The 19,017-nt window shown below is 63.9% G+C and overlaps 2 protein-coding genes across 8 annotated transcripts; one reads left to right on the top strand and one right to left on the bottom strand.

Annotated features, from left to right (window-relative positions):
• Nucleotides 1-65: 65 nt before the first annotated feature.
• Nucleotides 66-2,769, top strand: LOC116444267. Of its 6 annotated transcripts, none has more exons than XM_032109517.1 (3): nt 66-155; nt 565-802; nt 1,370-2,769. In XM_032109517.1, exons 1-3 carry the CDS (start codon nt 86-88, stop codon nt 2,586-2,588), a joined length of 1,527 nt encoding a protein of 508 aa, XP_031965408.1. In that variant the 5' UTR covers nt 66-85; the 3' UTR covers nt 2,589-2,769. The 6 variants fall into 6 exon arrangements, with proteins under 6 accessions (XP_031965408.1, XP_031965412.1, XP_031965407.1 ...); XM_032109521.1 differs by having other exon boundaries at nt 78-802; nt 1,370-1,888; nt 1,966-2,769; XM_032109516.1 differs by having other exon boundaries at nt 78-857; nt 1,348-1,888; nt 1,966-2,769.
• Nucleotides 2,636-11,253, bottom strand: NAGK (N-acetylglucosamine kinase). 2 transcript variants are annotated; one of them, XM_032109523.1, is made up of 11 exons: nt 11,162-11,253; nt 10,577-10,661; nt 9,216-9,314; nt 8,991-9,132; nt 8,784-8,894; nt 8,592-8,704; nt 7,678-7,765; nt 5,847-5,944; nt 5,690-5,768; nt 5,364-5,589; nt 2,636-2,723 (listed from the first exon to the last, which is right to left on the bottom strand). In XM_032109523.1, the coding sequence occupies exons 1-10, from the start codon at nt 11,188-11,190 to the stop codon at nt 5,402-5,404; spliced, it is 1,032 nt and encodes a 343-aa protein (XP_031965414.1). In that variant the 5' UTR covers nt 11,191-11,253; the 3' UTR covers nt 2,636-2,723; nt 5,364-5,401. The 2 variants fall into 2 exon arrangements, with proteins under 2 accessions (XP_031965414.1, XP_031965413.1); XM_032109522.1 differs by having other exon boundaries at nt 2,638-2,726.
• Between the last annotated feature and the right edge of the window lie 7,764 nt (nt 11,254-19,017).

Here is a 19,017-nt window from a genome sequence, read left to right as displayed (position 1 = left end):
TTTTTTCCCTTCGGTTTTTAGCGGTTCTTCCTCGTTTGTTCCTGGGATTTGGGCTCGTTGTGCCAGCGGGGAAAATCTTGGGAAAATGGTGGGGAAATCCTGGGAAAAACTCAGGAGAATCATGGGAAAATCCTGGGAAAATCTTGGGGGAATTGTGGGGGAATTGTGGGAGAATCTCCGGAAAACTGGGGGGGAAATCGTGGGAAAATTGTGAGAAAATCCTGGGAAAATCCTGGGAGAATCCTGGGAAAATCCTGGGAGAATTGTGGGAAAATCGTGGGGAAATCATGGGAGAATCCTGGGAAAATCTCGGGGAAATCCTGGGAAAATTGTGGGAAAATCTCAGGAAAATCACGGGAGAATCTCAGGAAAATTGTGGGGAAATTGGGAGAAAATCCTGGGAAAACCTTGGGAGAATCTCGGGAAAATCCTGGGAAAATCTCAGGAAAATCTCAGGAGAATCTCGGGAAAACCTCGGGAAAATCGGGGGGGAAATCTCAGGAAAATCTCGGGAAAACCTCGGGAAAATTGTGGGGAAATTGGGAGAAAATCCTGGGAAAACCTTGGGAAAATCTCGGGGAAATCCTGGGAAAATCTCTGGAAAACCTCGGGAGAATCTTGGGAAAATCGTGGGAAAATCTTGGGAGAATCCTGGGGAAATCTCAGGAAAATCCTGGGGAAATCGTGGGAAAATCCTGGGAAAACCTCAGGAGAATCTCGGGAAAATCTTGGGAGTATTGTGGGGAAATCCTGGGAAAACCTCGGGAAAATTGTGGGAAAACCTTGGGAAAATAGTGGGAAAATCTCGGGAAAATCCTGGGAAAATCGTGGGAAAACCTCGGGAGAATCTCGGGAAAATCGTGGGAAAATTGTGGGAAAAATCATGGAAAAATCGTGGGGAAATCTCGGGAAAATCTCGGGAGAATCGTGGGAAAACCTCGGGAAAATTGCGGGAAAATCTTGGGAAAATTGGGGGGAAATCTCGGGAAAATCTCAGGAGAATCATGGGAAAATCACGGGAAAATCTCGGGGGAATTGTGGGAGAATTTTGGGGAAATGGCGGGGAAATCTTGGGAAAAATCTCGGGAGAATCGTGGGGGAAATCGTGGAAAAATCTCCGGAAAACTGGGGGGAAAATCGTGGGAAAATTCTGGGAAAATAATAGAAAAAGCTCAGGAAAATCCTGGGAAAACCTTGGGAAAAGCCCTGGGGAAAATGGTGGGAAAATCGTGAGAAAATCCTGGGAAAACCTCGGGAAAATCTCGGGAAAATCGCAGGAAAACCTCGGGAAAATCTTGGGAGAATCCTGGGAAAATCTCGGGAAAATTGTGGGAAAATCCTGGGAAAACCTCAGGAAAATTGTGGGAAAATCTCGGGACAATTGCGGGAAAATCTCGGGAAAATCATGGGAGAATTGTGGGAAAACCTCGGGAGAATCTCGGGAAAATTGCGGGAAAATCTCGGGGGAATTGTGGGAAAATTGTGGGAAAATCTCAGGAAAATCACAGGAAAATCGTGGGGAAATCGTGGGAAAATTGTGGGGAAATCGGGAGAAAATCCTGGGAAAACCTCAGGAAAATTGTGGGAAAATCTCCAGAAAATTGGGGGGAAATTGGGGGAAAAATCTCGGGAGAATCTCGGGAAAATTGTGGGAACACCTCAGGAAAATCTCGGGGAAAATTGTGGGAAAATCCTGGGAAAACCTCGGGAAAATTGTGGGAAAACCTTGGGAAAATAGTGGGAAAATCTCGGGAAAATCATGGGAGAATTGTGGGAAAACCTCGGGAGAATCTCGGGAAAATCGTGGGAAAATTGTGGGAAAAATCATGGAAAAATCGTGGGGAAATCTCGGGAAAATCTCGGGAGAATCTCGGGAAAATTGCGGGAAAATCGGGGAAAAATCTCGGGAGAATCGTGGGAAAACCTCAGGAAAATTGTGGGAAAACCTTGGGAAAATCACGGGAGAATCTCGGGAGAATTGTGGGAAAATCCTGGGAAAATCTCAGGAAAACCACGGGAAAATCGTGGGAAAACCTTGGGAAAATCCTGGGAAAACCTCCGGGAAAGCCCTGGGGAAACGGAGCTTCCGTAGGAATTCCTTTAGGGATCCCCCCTTGGCTTTTAGGGATTCCCTGCAATGGGATTTTCCCGCCGGAGCTGCGATCCCGGAGCGAGGCCGATCCCGAAATTCCAGAGATTCTTCGGGAATCCCGGATTCCCCAGGGAGGAGCTGCCTTTTCCCCAAATTCCTCTTTTCCTTAAGGAATCCCCGTCCAGGGAATCAGGAATTGTTTGGGATTGGGAATCCCCATCCAGGGAATCAGGAATGTTTGGGATTGGGACAGCGAGCCCACACTTCCCCCTCCTCCTTTTCCCGTTTTCCCTTGGAATTTCCCCCCCCATTCCCTCCTTCCCCTCCCCCATTCCTCCACGTGCTGGGAATTTGGGACGAGGCGTTATCCCAAATCAACTCGATCCTTGGGGGTTTTTGGGGGGGTTTTTTTGGGAAGGGGGCGGAGCCAGAGTTTTCCTTGGAAAACTGCGGCGTCTCCAGGAGAAGCTTTGGCCGCCCCGCCCCTTCCCGGTGATTCCTGATGATCCCGGTGATTCCCGGTGATTCCCGGTGATCCCGGTGGCTTTGGAGCCGCATCCCACATTTCCCCTTCTGGAAAAGCTCCCGGGGTTTTCCAGCCACGGCCGGGATTTCCTGGGCGCTTTTGGCACTGCTGATTCCAGGTGAAAAGATCCCTAAAAGGCTTTTTCCCGGTTTTTTGTTCTTCCCGCTCTTTTTTAAGGGAATTTGGCCCCAAAAGCCGCTCCGGCAGCTCCGGGGCTGTTCCCGGGGCCGTTCCCAAGCCGGGGATGTGCCATCCCTGATCCCGACCTTTGGCATCTGCCCCACCCTGGCACTGCCCTCAGGCGGCCTCGTTCCTGCTCTTCCAGCTTCTCCTTGGGTCCAGAGCTCTCCCCAGTCCCGTTCCTAATCCCATTCCCGATCTTAATCCCAATCCTATTCCCAATCCCATTCCCAATCCCATTCCCGTTCCCAATCCCATTCCCATTCCCAATGTCATTCCCAATCCCATTCCCATCCGTATTCCCATTTCCATCCTTATTCCCATTCCCATTCCCAATCTCATTCCCAATCCCAATCCCATTCCTGATCCCAATCCCATTCCCACTCCCACACCCAATCCCATTCCCGCACCCAATCCCATTCCCATTCCCATCCCCATTCCCAATCCCATCCCCATTCCCAATCCCATTCCCATACATATTCCCATTTCCATCCTTATTCCCATTCCCATTCCCAATCCTGTTCCCAATCCCATTCCCACTCCCACACCCAATCCCATCCCCATTCCTAATCCCAATCCCATTCCCAATTCCAATCTTAATCCCATTCCCATCCTTATTCCCATTCCCAATCCGAATCCTAATCCCATACCCAGCCGCACCCACACCCACACCCTCCACACCCACCCAGCCCCACACCCAACCTGACACCCAGCCCCACACCCACCCACCCAGCCCCACACCCACACCCACACCCCACACCCACACCCCACACCCACACCCCACACCCACACCCCACCCACACCCACACCCACACCCACACCCACACCCACACCCCACACCCACACCCCACCCACACCCACACCCACACCCCACACCCACACCCACACCCCACACCCACACCCCACCCACACCCACACCCACACCCCACACCCACACCCACACCCACACCCACACCCCACACCCACACCCACACCCCACCCACACCCACACCCACACCCCACACCCACACCCACACCCCACACCCACACCCACACCCACACCCACACCCACACCCACACCCACACCCCACACCCACACCCACACCCACACCCACACCCACACCCCACCCACACCCACACCCACCCACACCCACACCCCACACCACACCCACACCCACACCCACACCCACACCCACACCCAACACCCACACCCACACCCACACCCACACACCACACCCACACACACACACCCGCACACCACACCCACCACCTCCAACCACCACACTCCACACCCACACCACACCCACACCCACACCCACACCCACACCCACACCCACACCCCACACCCACACCCACACCCACACCCACACCCACACCCACACCCACACCCACACCCCACACCCACACCCACACTCCACACCCCACACACACACCCACACCCCACACCCACCCACACTCCACACCCCACACACACACCCACACCCACACCCACACCCACACTCCACACCCCACACCCACACCCACACCCACACCCACACCCACACCCACACCCACCCACACCCCACACCCACACCCACACCCACACCCCACACCCACACCTACACCCACACACACACCCACACCCCACACCCACACCTACACCCACACACACACCCACACCCACACCCACACCCACACCCACACCCACACCCACACCCACACTCCACACCCACACCCACACCCACACCCACCCACACCCCACACCCACACCTACACCCACACCCACACCCACACCCACACCCACACCCACACCCACACCCACACCCACACCCACACCCACACCCACACCCACACCCACACCCACACCCACACCCACACCCACACCCACACCCACACCCACACCCACACCCACACCCCACACCCCACACCCACACCCCACACCCCACACCCACACCCCACACCCCACACCCACACCCACACCCACACCCACACCCACACCCCACACCCACACCCCACACCCACACCCCACACCCACATCCACACCCCACACCCACACCCACACCCACACCCCACACCCACACCCCACACCCCACACCCACACCCCACACCCCACACCCCACACCCCACACCCCACACCCACACCCACACCCACACCCACACCCACACCCCACACCCACACCCCACACCCACACCCCACACCCACATCCACACCCACATCCACACCCAGCCCCACACCCACACCCACACCCACACCCACACCCACACCCACCCCACCCACACCCACACCCACACCCCACACCCACACCCACACCCACACCCACACCCACACCCACCCCACCCACACCCACACCCACACCCACACACACACCCACACCCCACACCCCACACCTACACGCACACCCACACCCCACACCCACACCCACCCACACCCCACACCCACACCCCACACCCACACCCACCCCACACCCACACCCACCCACACCCCACACCGACACCCACACCCCGCACGCACCCCGCCCGTTCCCGGCTCTCTCTCTCTCTCTCCGGGGCTCAGAACCGGTGTGTGTAGAACACCTCGGCTCTCCCACACCCACACCCCGCACGCACCCCGCCCGTTCCCGGCTCTCTCTCTCTCTCTCCGGGGCTCAGAACCGGTGTGTGTAGAACACCTCGGCGCTCCCGGCGCGCTCCAGCGGCAGCGCCAGCCCCGCCCGGCCCGCTCCGAGCCGCGCCGCGCCCAGCGCCGACGAGCGCTTCAGCTTCAGGAGGCTGAACGCCGAGAAAACGCCGCCCGGAGCCTCGTCCCGCGCCTGCGCCAGCACCTGGATGAACCCTGCGACATCGGCGACATCCGCGACATCGGGGGAGGGTTGTGGGGGACCCTACAAACAAACCCCAAAGCCCCGTCCCGGACGCGGCGTCCCCGCGCTCACCCGCCTTCATCCGCTCCCAGCTGTTCCACACCGAGCCCACGCACACGATGGGCAGCCCCAGCTCGCCCAGGAACAGCCTCTGGAGGGGTGGCACCATCAGCAGGGGACACGGGCACGGTGTCACCTCCCCCCGGTGCCACCCCCGGGGAGCTCTCACCTGGTCGATTTTGGGCAGCACGGCGACCACGTGGCGAGCCAGGACCTCGCCCGCCTTGGTGAAGATGTGGCAGCACAGCGGGTCCCCGAGCTGGGCACCTGGGGTGGCATGGGGACATGGGGACAGGGGGACATGGGGACACGGGGACATGGGGACACAGGGACAGGGGGACAGGGAGACAGGGGGACACGGGGACACGGGGACATGGGGACACAGGGACAGGGGGACAGGGGGACAGGGGGACATGGGGACACAGGGACAGGGGGACAGGGGGACACGGGGACATGGGGGACACAGGGACAGGGGGACAGTGGGGTCAGGGGGACAGGGGGACACGGGGACACGGGGACATGGGGACACAGGGACAGGGGGACAGGGGGACACGGGGACATGGGGGACACAGGGACAGGGGGACACGGGGACATGGGGACACAGGGACAGGGGGACAGGGGGACAAGGGGACATGGGGACACGGGGACAGGGGGACAGGGGGACATGGGGACGTGGGGACGTGGGGATGTGGGGACAGGGGACAGGGGGACACGGGGACATGGGGACAGGGGGACAGGGGGACATGGGGGACACGGGGACATGGGGACACGGGGACATGGGGACACGGGGACACGGGGACAGGGGGACACGGGGACAGGGGGACATGGGGACACGGGGACAGGGGGACAGGGGGACATGGGGACGTGGGGACGTGGGGATGTGGGGACAGGGGACAGGGGGACACGGGGACATGGGGACAGGGGGACATGGGGACACGGGGACATGGGGACAGGGGGACAGGGGGACAGGGGGACAGGGGGACACGGGGACACGGGGACATGGGGACACGGGGACATGGGGACATGGGGACACGGGGACACGGGGACACGGGGACATGGGGACACGGGGACACGGGGACAGTGGACACGCGGACACGGGGACAGGGGGACACGGGGACACGGGGACATGGGGACACGGGGACAGGGGGACACGGGGACACGGGGACACGGGGACACGGGGACACGGGGACATGGGGACACGGGGACACGGGGACAGGGGGACATGGGGACACGGGGACATGGGGACACGGGGACACGGGGACAGGGGGACATGGGGACATGGGGATGTGGGGACAGGGGACAGGGGGACACGGGGACAGGGGGACACGGGGACACGGGGACACGGGGACACGGGGACAGTGGACACGCGGACACGGGGACAGGGGGACATGGGGACATGGGGATGTGGGGACAGGGGGACATGGGGACACGGGGACAGGGGGACACGGGGACACGGGGACACGGGGACACGGGGACAGTGGACACGCGGACACGGGGACAGGGGGACATGGGGACAAGGCTCTCTGCCGTGTGCCACTGCGGTGGCACCGCCCCGAGGAGGGCACAGCCCCGAGGAGGGCACAGCGGGCGGGGGACAAGGTGCAGCCGGGGCAGAGAGCGGGGAGTGGCAGCGGGAGGGACAGGGGGGTGACAGGGAGGTGACAAGGGGGTGACAGGGACAGGGGTGTGACAGGCACAGGCGGAGTGACAGGGACAGGGGGTGACAGGACAGGGGGGTGACAAGGGGGTGACAGGAGGGTGACAGGGACAGGGGGTGACAGGGATAGGGGGGTGACAGGGACAGGGGGGTGACAGGGACAGGGGGGTGACAAGGGGGTGACAGGGACAGGCGGATGATGGGGGTGACAGGGGATGACAGGGACAGGGTAGGTGACAGGGACAGGCGGGTGACAGGGGACAGCGGGGTGACAGGGGGGTGACAAGGGGTGACAGGAGGTGACAGGGACAGGGGGACACTCCCCGGGAAGGGGTTTCCATACCCTCCGCCAGTTTCTGGCAAAATCCCGCGAATTTGGACTTCTCGAAGGTGCGGTAGAGGTGGGTCAGGAGCCCCATCCTGTCCGAGATCTGCGGGGTCGGGGGGCAGTGGGCACCCCCGGGTGAGTCCTGGGGTGCCCCCCTGAGCCCTCCTGGGCACCCCAATGTCCCACGTGCAGCTGGGAGCGCCCCCGGATCCTGGCACGCAGCACAGAGACCCCCCCCGACCCCAAAACACAGCCCAGAGAGCCCTCAGACCCTGACACTCACCCCAAAGCCCTTCCAGGACCTTGATACCCATCCCAAAGCCCCCCTAGAACCCCAATACCCATCCAAAAGCCCCTTCCAGGACCCCAACACCAACCCCAAACCCCTTGTAGGACCCCAATACCCATCCCAAAACCCCTCCTAGAACCCCAACACCCATCCCAAAGCCTCTCCAGGACCCCAACACCAACCCCAAACCCCTTGTAGGACCCCAATACCCATCCCAAAACCCCTCCTAGAACCCCAACACCCATCCCAAAGCCTCTCCAGGACCCCAACACCAACCCCAAACCCCTTGTAGGACCCCAATACCCATCCCAAAACCCCTCCTAGAACCCCAACACCCATCCCAAAACCCTTCCAGGACCTCAACGGTGATCCCACAGCCCCTCCAGACTCTGACACCCATCCCAGAACCCCTGTAGGACCCCAATACCCATCCCAAAGCACCCCCTAGAACCCCAATACCCATTCTGGCCTTCTCCCAGGACCCCAACACCCACCCCAAAGCCTCCCTAGAACCCCAATACCCATTCCGGCCTTCTCCCAGGACCCCAACACCCATCCCAAAGCCTCTCCAGGACCTCAACCCCAACCCCAAACCCTTCGTAGGACCCCGACACCCACCCCAAAGCCCCCCCAGCAGCACCTGGAAGTAGTCGAACATGGCCTGCCGGACGTAGCCGACGTCGTGGGGCGGCACCTCCAGGTTGTCCATGCAGTCGAACACCATCTTCACGGCCTGGTGGGCGATCCAGTACGCTGCGGGGTCAGCAGCGGGGTCAGCAGCGGGGTCAGCAGCGGGGTCACCCCCTCCTCGATGTCCCCAACCCCCCCTCACCGGAGCCTTCGTCGCCCATCATGTGGCCCCAGCCCCCGCAGCCCGTCTCGGAGCCGTCGGGGTTGATGAGTTTGCAGTTGGAGCCGGTGCCGGCGATCAGCACGATGCCACCTGCGGGGGGGGGGGACATCCAGGCGCTCGGGTGACATCCGCGGGGTTGCCATCGTGCGGGGGACACCCCCAGGCTGTCCCCGGTGCTGTCCCCACCGTGGTCCGTGGCCGTGGCCATGGCGCCCATGGCGTCGGTGGTGATGAAGTAGCTCTGGCTGAGGTGCGGGAAGCGCCGGTGCAGCTCCTCCGTCAGCTTCCCGATGGCGTCCCGCTGGTCGCCGCCGCTCAGCGACAGCCCCTGCCCCGCCGAGGGTCCCGGTGAGCCCCGCTGCGACCCCCGGGAGGGGTGCCGGGGGCTCGGGGACGGCGCGGGGGCCTCACCAGCGAGCGCAGCGGGACCCGCGGGTCGGCGCCCGCTTTGCTCTTGGCCTCGCTGACCATGCGCTCGATCCTCTCCAGGCACTGCTCGGAGCCGATGAGCTGCGGCGGGGGCGGGGGGACACCCTAAAGCCACCCCCCGTCACCCCAGGCTCCAGCCCGGGGAGCCCCGCGCGGGTTTCTGGGGGGGGGGGGGGGGCAGCGCGGCAGGGCCGCGAGGTTGGGGACAACCGGGAACAGCCCCGCTCTGTGTCCCAATGCCTGTTCCGTGTCCCAAACCCCAGTCCATGTCCCAATCCCGCTCCGTGTCCCAATCCCGCTCCATGTCCCAAATCCCCACTCCGTGTCCCCAATCTCACTCTGTGTCCTCAATCCCGCTCCGTGTCCCAATCCCCCTCCATGTCCCAAACCCCAGTCTGTGTCCCCTACCCCCCTCCGTGTCCCAAACCCCCTCCGTGTCCCAAATCCCCACTCCATGTCCCCAGTCCCGCTCTGTGTCCCCAAACCCCGCTGTGTGTCCCAAACCTGACTCCGTGTCCCAAACCCCGCTGTGTCCCAAACCCCGCTCTGTGTCCCAAATCCTGCTCCATGTCCCTATCCCGCTCCATGTCCCAAACCCCGCTCCGTGTCCCAAATCCTGCTCCATGTCCCTATCCCGCTCCATGTCCCAAACCCCGCTCCGTGTCCCAAACCCCGCTCCATGTCCCTATCCCGCTCCGTGTCCCAAACCCCGCTCCATGTCCCTATCCCGCTCCGTGTCCCCAATCCCACTCCATGTCCCAAACCCCGCTCCGTGTCCCAAACCCCGCTCCGTGTCCCTATCCCGCTCCATGTCCCAAACCCCGCTCCGTGTCCCAAACCCCGCTCCATGTCCCTATCCCGCTCCACGTCCCAAACCCCGCTCCGTGTCCCAAACCCCGCTCCATGTCCCTATCCCGCTCCATGTCCCTATCCCGCTCCATGTCCCAAACCCCGCTCCGTGTCCTCAATCCCGCTCCATGTCCCTATCCCGCTCCATGTCCCAAACCCCGCTCCGTGTCCCCAATCCCGCTCCATGTCCCTAACCCCGCTCCGTGTCCCTATCCCGCTCCATGTCCCAAACCCCGCTCCGTGTCCCCAATCCCGCTCCATGTCCCTATCCCGCTCCATGTCCCTATCCCGCTCCATGTCCCAAACCCCGCTCCGTGTCCCAAACCCCGCTCCATGTCCCTATCCCGCTCCATGTCCCTATCCCGCTCCATGTCCCAAACCCCGCTCCGTGTCCCAAACCCCGCTCCATGTCCCAATCCCGCTCCATGTCCCACACCCCGTTCCCCGTGTCCTGTCCCCCCCTCCCCTGGGGACAGGGCTGTCCCCCAGCTCACCCAGTGGTTGGTGCAGGGTCCCTCGGTCTCGGCCAGGATTTGGCCATCTCCGGACACCAGCACCACCCTGGAGTGGGTGCCCCCGCTGCGGAGAGATGGGGGGGGGGGACACTGCCAGCGCCACCCCATAGCCCCCCCTGCATCTCCCCTCGGGGACAGAGCCGGCATGGGGGGCACCTAAAATAGGGGGTGCTGACCCCCACCCACCCCCGCTGCCCCCCGATGGAGGAGGACGCCGATGGACCCACCCCGGCTGCCCCCCCCCGCCCTTCCTGCCCACTGCCCGGGATGGGGGCACCGGATCGGGGAGCGGGGGTCCTCCTGCAGCCCCTCCTCCCCACCCCGGGATGGGGGCACCGGATCGGGGAGCGGGGGTCCTCCTGCAGCCCCTCCTCCCCACCCCGGGATGGGGGCACCGGATCGGGGAGCGGGGGTCCTCCTGCAGCCCCTCCTCCCCACCCCGGGATGGGGGCACCGGATCGGGGAGCGGGGGTCCTCCTGCAGCCCCTCCTCCCCACCCCGGGATGGGGGTGCGGGGGCTGCGGAGCCCCGCGGAGCCGCCCCGCCCGCGGCGTGACCCCTCACCCCTCCACGCCACCGAACAGCGACGCCATTGCAGCCGCCACCGACCCCGCCCGGGGGCGTGGCCACAGCGAGGGACACGCCCACTTCCATTTATGGCTCGTGGCCACGCCCACGGCCACGCCCACCGCGGGCGTTACCCACAGCCGCTCCTATGGGGTGGCTCCGCCCACCGCCCGCTCATTTGCATATATGACGTAGCACGCACGCCCTGCCGCGCCCGTGGCCACGCCCCCCGCGCTGGCTCCGGGCCCGTCTGTCCCTCCCCGTCCCCCCGTCCGTCCCCTCCCGGGAGCCCCGCGATGGCACCGGGACCCCACCCGCGGCACGGCCCCGCTCTCGGCACAGCGCTGAGCCCACGGACGCGCTCAGGGCGCGGCCCCACGCGTCCTCCGGCCGGCCCCACACGGGAAGCCAGCCGTGAGAAATGGCCCCAAATCCTCCCGAGCCCACCCGTGACAGAGCCCCAGGAACCCACGAGTGATAAATCCCCCCAAATCCTCCCGAGCCCACCCGTGACAGAGCCCCAGGAACCCACGAGTGATAAATCCCCCCAAATCCTCCCGAGCCCAGTGGTGACAGAGCCCCAGGAACCCACGAGTGACAAATCCCCCCAAATCCTCCCGAGCCCACCCGTGACAGAGCCCCAGGCACCCACGAGTGATAAATCCCCGCAAATCCCCGCGAGCCCACCCGTGACACAGCCCCAGTCACCCACAAGTGACAAATCCCGACAAATCCCCCCAAATCCCCGCGAACCCACCCGTGACACAGCCCCAGGCACCCACCCGTGACAAATCCCCCTGAACCCACCCGTGACACATCCCCCACCCCCACCCTGGGCCCCCCCGAGAAAAGGGGGTCCCCCTGTCCCCAGCCACGCCCCGCTCCCCTCGGTGTCCGTGTCCCCGGTGTCCCCGGTGTCCCCGGTGTCCCCTCCCACGCGTGTCCCTCCCCGCGGGTGGGGGGCGGATCTCCCCCCCTCCCCGGGGGCGGCGAGGCCGCAGCTGAGGCCGGGTCGGGCCCGCGGGCGCTCGGCGGGGGACAGAGGTGGCGGTGACAGAGGTGGCGGTGACAGAGGTGGCGGTGACAGAGGTGGCGGTGATGGCAGCGGGTGACAGCCGCGTGTCCCGGCACTGCCCCCGCCCCCCCGGGAGACGGAGGGACAGAAGGACAGATGGAGGGGACGGATGGATGGAGGGGAGGGAGAGAGGGTGGAGGGGAGGGTAGGCAGGGGGAGAGGGAAGGGGGAGGGATGGGAGAGGTGAAGGGAGAGGGGGATGGATGGATGGATGGAGGGATGGATCCATGGATGGATGGATGGAGGGATGGATGGAGGGATGGATGGATGGATGAAGGGATGGATGGATGGAGGGAGGGATGGAGGGATGGATGGATGGAGGGATGGATGGAGGGATGGATGGATGGATGGATGGAGGGATGGATGGATGGATGGAGGGAGGGATGGCGGGATGGAGGGATGGATGGATGGATGGATGGCTGGATGGATGGAGGGATGGATGGATGGAGGGATGGATGGATGGATGGATGGAGGGAGGGAGGGATGGATGGAGGGATGGATGGATGGATGGATGGATGGAGGGATGGATGGAGGGATGGATGGATGGATGGATGGAGGGATGGAGGGATGGATGGAGGGATTGAGGGATGGATGGATGGATGGATGGAGGGATGGATGGAGGGAGGGATGGATGGATGGATGGAGGGATGGAGGGAGGGATGGAGGGAGGGATGGAGGGAGGGATGGATGGATGGATGGAGGGATGGATGGATGGATGGATGGATGGATGGATGGATGGAGGGATGGAGGGATGGATGGAGGGATGGAGGGAGGGATGGATGGAGGGAGGGATGGAGGGATGGATGGAGGGATGGATGGAGGGATGGATGGATGGAGGGAGGGATGGATGGAGGGATGGATGGAGGGATGGATGGAGGGATGGATGGATGGAGGGAGGGATGGATGGATGGATGGATGGATGGAGGGAGGGATGGATGGAGGGATGGATGGATGGATGGATGGATGGATGGATGGATGGATGGAGGGAGGGATGGATGGAGGGATGGATGGATGGATGGAGGGATGGATGGATGGATGGATGGATGGATGGATGGATGGATGGAGGGATGGAGGGATGGATGGAGGGATGGAGGGGATGGATGGATGGATGGAGGGAGGGATGGATGGAGGGATGGATGGATGGAGGGAGGGATGGATGGATGGATGGATGGATGGAGGGAGGGATGGATGGAGGGATGGATGGATGGAGGGAGGGATGGATGGAGGGATGGATGGATGGAGGGAGGGATGGATGGATGGATGGATGGAGGGAGGGATGGATGGATGGATGGAGGGATGGATGGATGGAGGGATGGATGGATGGAGGGATGGATGGATGGATGGAGGGATGGATGGATGGAGGGAGGGATGGATGGATGGAGGGATGGATGGATGGATGGATGGATGGATGGAGGGAGGGATGGATGGATGGAGGGATGGAGGGATGGAGGGAGGGATGGATGGAGGGATGGATGGATGGATGGATGGATGGATGGATGGAGGGATGGATGGAGGGAGGGATGGATGGAGGGATGGAGGGATGGATGGATGGAGGGATGGATGGATGGATGGAGGGATGGATGGAGGGATGGATGGATGGATGGATGGATGGATGGATGGAGGGATGGATGGAGGGAGGGATGGATGGATGGATGGAGGGATGGATGGATGGATGGATGGAGGGATGGATGGATGGATGGATGGATGGATGGATCCATGGATGGATGGAGGGTTGGGCACACCAGAACGGACAGAGAAGGTGTCAATGTGCCACAAGCAGGAGGAGCAGGAGGGGCTGTCCCCAGCTGGGGACAGTGGCACAGAGGCCGGAGGAGGGGACAGCTGGCCCAGCAAGGACAGGGACTCCTTCCCACCGGCCAGGCCATCCCAAATCACAAATCCCACATCCCACACCTGGCACGGCCACATCGCTGATACCGGGGGTCCCCTGGTCCGGGGACACTGGGATGGGGACACTGCGGAGCAGCTGGAATGGGGACACTGGATCTGTCGGGATGGGGACACTGTGGATCTATCGGGATGGGGACACTGGATCTGTCGGGATGGGGACACTGTGGATCTATCGGGATGGGGACACTGGATCTATCGGGATGGGGACACTGTGGAGCTGCCGGGATGGGGACACTGGATCTGTCGGGATGGGGACACTGGATCTGTCGGGATGGGGACACTGTGGATCTATCGGGATGGGGACACTGGATCTATCGGGACGGGGACACTGGATCTGTCGGGATGGGGACACAGCCGGCCCACGACTGGGATCGGCTCCCCCCAGCCCTTCAGGGGGGTGGGGGTGACATCCAGCACGTCCCATATGTCACCTCCTCGTCGGGGCTGTGACCGCCCCGCCCCGCGCATGGACACCCTCGGGATGATCCCTGTTTTCCAGCCTGGGGGGTCCCGGGGGGAGGTTGGGAGGAGTGAGCCCGGCTCCCCCAAAGCCGGGGGAGGCCGCGGCAGGGGAAGGGTTAAGGCGCGGAGTGTGCGTGTGCAGCCCCTGAGCCCACCGCCCTCGTGCCCTCATTAAATCCCGGTGGCACCAGCCTGTCTGGGGACAGCGGGGACAGCGGGGACAGCGGGGACAGCGGGGACAGCGGACGGCACCCGCCGCCTTTTCCTCAACTTGTGCCAAAGTTGGAGCGGAGCCGCCGCGGGCCGGGAGCTGCCGGTGAGTCCGCGGGGCCGCCGCGTCCCAGCAGGCCCGGGGCGTGGGGACAGCGCTGTCCCCGCTGCCACCCTCGGCACCGAGGGGACGCCGGGGCCGTGCCGGGAGTGCCCCGAGCGCACCCCGCCACCCGCTCGGCCACGAGCACGGGAGGCCGGCGGTCCCCAGGGCGCCCTGCCCGTGTCCCCATCCCCATCGGGATGGAAGCGGGGGCCCGTGGGAGGCGCGGGGGAAGACACGGGGATTTAGGGGGGCTCTGGGCAGCGGATCCCACCCCGGGAATGGGGTGCGGGAGCCGGGAACGCTCCAGAGACACCTGGGCTCCATCGTCGGAGCTGCCGTGGGTTGCGGGTGGGCACGGGGACAGCGAGCGAGGGGCACCGGGATGGAGAGGGGACACGAGGGGAGCTCGGCTGAGCCCCCAAACCCGGGCTGAGCCCCCAAACCCCGGCTGAGCCCCTCCGTTATGCCGAGCTCATCCCCGCTCCATCCGCGGAGCATCCCGCGGGTGTCGGAGCCACGCCGGATCCGGCTGGGAAAGGAGGGAAGAAGGCCCAGCCAGGAACGGCTCCGTTCCATGTGGAAGCGCGGATTTTGGGGGAACTGGGTTAAATTCCGGGCTCTGGATCCATCGCGCTGCCGCTGAGCCGGGCTCGGAGCGGCGCTGGGGAAGTGCCGGGGACATCCTGGCTGGAAGAAGAGGACGGTGAGCGGAGAAACGGGAATGGGGTGGGATGGGATGAGGTGGGCGATTGCTCCGTGGCTGGGCAGCCTTTGGGACTGGATTTGGGGTGCCCATCCCGAGCGGATGATTCCGGACCCGTCCCCATCCCGGCGGTGCTGGAGCCGTGGCGGTGCCCGGTGCGATCTGGCACCGCATGTGGACACATCCGTGCCAGCGGTACTGGGACAAGGGATGGGCCAGGAGAGACGGGATGCAGGGAATGCGGCCTGTCCGTGTGTCCTTCCCCGTGTCCGGTGGCTTCCCACCAGCTCTGGAACTCCACTCTGCTGCCAGAGATTCCGGCTGTGCGGTAGGTGCTGTCTGTCCCATTGCCAGAGTCCATCCATCTGTCCGCTTGTCCGTCCATCCATCCATCCATCCGTCCATCCATCCATCCATCCGTCCATCCATCCATCCATCCCTCCATCCCTTCATCCCTCCATCCCTCCATCCATCCATCCCTCCATCCATCCCTCCATCCATCCCTCCATCCCTCCATCCATCCATCCCTCCATCCATCCCTCCATCCATCCCTCCCTCCATCCCTCCATCCCTCCATCCATCCCTCCATCCCTCCATCCATCCCTCCATCCATCCATCCATCCCTCCCTCCATCCCTCCGACTCCACACTCCAGGGTCGGAGGGGACATGGAGGTGAATTCCAGACGGGAACGGGAGGATCCGGGCTGGGAATGGGACTGGCAGGTGACGGTTTTGGGTCCCGGCTGCTCCGGGCTGGTGGCCCTGGGGACACCGGTGGCTCCGGCGCATCCCGGGGGCTCTCGCGTATCCACGGAGCCGCCGCGGCTCTGAGGGTCGGGGCTGAGCTCCGGGATGTGTCCGTGACCTTTCCATCAGGGAATGTCACCGGTGTCCACCCACGGAGACCCCGGCCGGAGGCAGGGACAGGGAATGGGAGTGGGGATGGGAATGGGGATGGGAATGGGGATGGGGACAGGGACAGGGAATGGGAGTGGGGATGGGGATGGGGACGGGGACGGGGACAGGGAATGGGAGTGGGGGATGGGGACAGGGAGTGGGGATGGGAGTGGGAATGTGGGAATGGGGATGGAGATGTGGGAATGGGAATGTGGGAATGGGAATGGGGATGGGGACAGGGAATTGGGATGGGAGTGGGAATGGGAATGGGGATAGCGATAGGGACAGGGAATGGGAGTGGGAATGGGAATGGAAGTGGGAATGGGAACAGGGACAGGGAATGGGAATAGGGATGGAGATGGGGATGGGGCAGGGATAGGGACGTGGATGGGGACAGGGGTGGGGATGGGAATGGGGATAGGGATATGGATGGGGAGGGACACGGATGGGGACGGGAACAGGGCCAGGGATGGGGGATAGGGATGGGAATAGGGATGAGGATGGGAACAGGGATAGGGAAAGGGATGGGAATCGGGATGAGGATGGGAACAGGGATAGGGAAAGTGATGGGGATGGGAACGGGAGCAGGAATAAAAATAGGAATGGGGCTGGGAAAGGGGCTGTGGATGAGTCCAGGATGGGAATGGGGTTGAGGACAGCGGCAGACCCGAGGGGGTGCCCACCACCACCAGGCTGGACCCCCCACCCCGTCCCACCCCAAACCCCCCACTCCACCCCAAAGCCATTTTGCCGACTCAGCACACCACCCCCCACAGAGGGGGGAATCCCGCTCCCGGGGAGTGGGATCGGGATCAGGGAATGGGGCGGGAACGGGGCCGCGGAGCCCCTCCCTTGGGGCAGAGCCTTAATGGGGTCACGGGGGGGGCATTAACGGGGGGCAGAGGGCAGGAGCCGAGGGGCGCCGCTCGTTAAAGCTGATCGGTGCATCCCTAATTGCTATTAATTGATATTATTCCCGGCAATGAGGAGGGGGGGGGAGGGGGGGGAGAGAAATCCCCCCCGGAACCCTCTGGAACAGCTCCCCCCTCCCTCCACCTCCCCGTGCCTCAGTTTCCCCTCCGCCCCCCGGCCCCGCTCCCGGCGCTGCTTTGGGGTCGCCGCTGGGGATGGTCCCGGTCCCCTCGCAGCCCCCGTGGCCCTGGGGAGGGACCCCGGAGTGCCCTGGGGAGGGGTCGGGGGTGCTGTGACCCCGCACAAGGTGACCCCAGCACCCCCCAACCCCACGGGGGGCTCGGGGGGACGAGGACGCGCTGTCGCCCCGCCCGTGCCCCGCAGCGAGGGGCGGCGGCACCGGAGCCCCGAACCGCGGCTGAGGGGACACGGGAGCCCCAAATCCTCACCGAGGGGACACGGGAGCCCCGAACCGCGGCTGAGGGGACACGGGAGCCCCAAATCCTCACCGAGGGGACACGGGGCCCCCAAACCGCGTCTGAGAGGACACGGGACCCCCGAACCCCCACAGAAGGGACATGGGACCCCCAAATCCCCACAGAAGGGACACGGGACCCCCGAAACCCCATCCAGGGGACATGGGACCCCCGAACCGCGGCCGAGGGGACACGGGACCCCCGAAACCCCACTAAGAGGAAACAGACCCCCCAAATCCTGGCTGAGGGTAAACGAGACCCCCAAACCCCGGCTAAGTGGAGATGGGACCCCCTAAACCCTGTCTTGAGGGGAGACAGAACCCCTGAACCTCCACCGAGGGGAGAGAGACCCCAAAATCCCACCCGAGGAGAGATGGGACCCCTGAACCCTCACCGAGGGCAAGCGGGGTGTCCTGGACACCCCACAAGTGATGGGGAGAGGGGCAGGAGATGGAGCAGAGGGGAAGGGATGGGGAGCGCCCCAAATCCATGGGGTAACCCCGGGCTCTCCTCTCAGACCCACAGGAGCGCCCCAAATCCATGGGGTAACCCCGGGCTCTCCTCTCAGACCCACAGGAGCGCCCCAAATCCATGGGGTAACCCCATCCCCTCCTCCCAGACCCCAAATCCCAGAGCCAGAGCCACGAGGGGGATCTGCTCCCCTCATCCTGGGATCCCCCAAACCCACCCGGGGCCGCGCTGGGGGTGCCCTGGGGCGCTGCTGGGACAGGCGAGAAGATTTAGGGGCGCCCCAAACCCCTTCCCGGAGCCAAAACGAGCTGGGGGGGGGCTCGCAGAGCGTGGTCACCCCCACCTCGGGAGTGTCACCCCCACCTCGGGAGTGTCACCCCCACCTCGGGAGTGGCACCCCCACCTCGAGGGTGTCACCGCCCGTCCCCTCCGCGATTTGGGGTCTGTGGGGACGGGGTCCCCCCATCCCGGCGGTGATGTCAGCGGGTCCCCCGCAGCCGGGGGATGATGCGGGCAGGCGCTGCCCCCTCCCCGGCCGCCCTCCCCGGGGCTGGCAGGGCCGCTCCCCGGCTGCGGTGCATTCACGGTTCGGGGAGCACGTCAGGGCTGAGCGGAGCTGACAGGAAAAC

This window comes from Corvus moneduloides, chromosome 5, assembly GCF_009650955.1.
Source record: "Corvus moneduloides isolate bCorMon1 chromosome 5, bCorMon1.pri, whole genome shotgun sequence".
Lineage (NCBI taxonomy): Eukaryota > Metazoa > Chordata > Aves > Passeriformes > Corvidae > Corvus > Corvus moneduloides.
The sequence above is the reverse complement of the archived record's forward strand: the minus strand, read 5'-3'. Positions and strand labels throughout refer to the sequence as shown.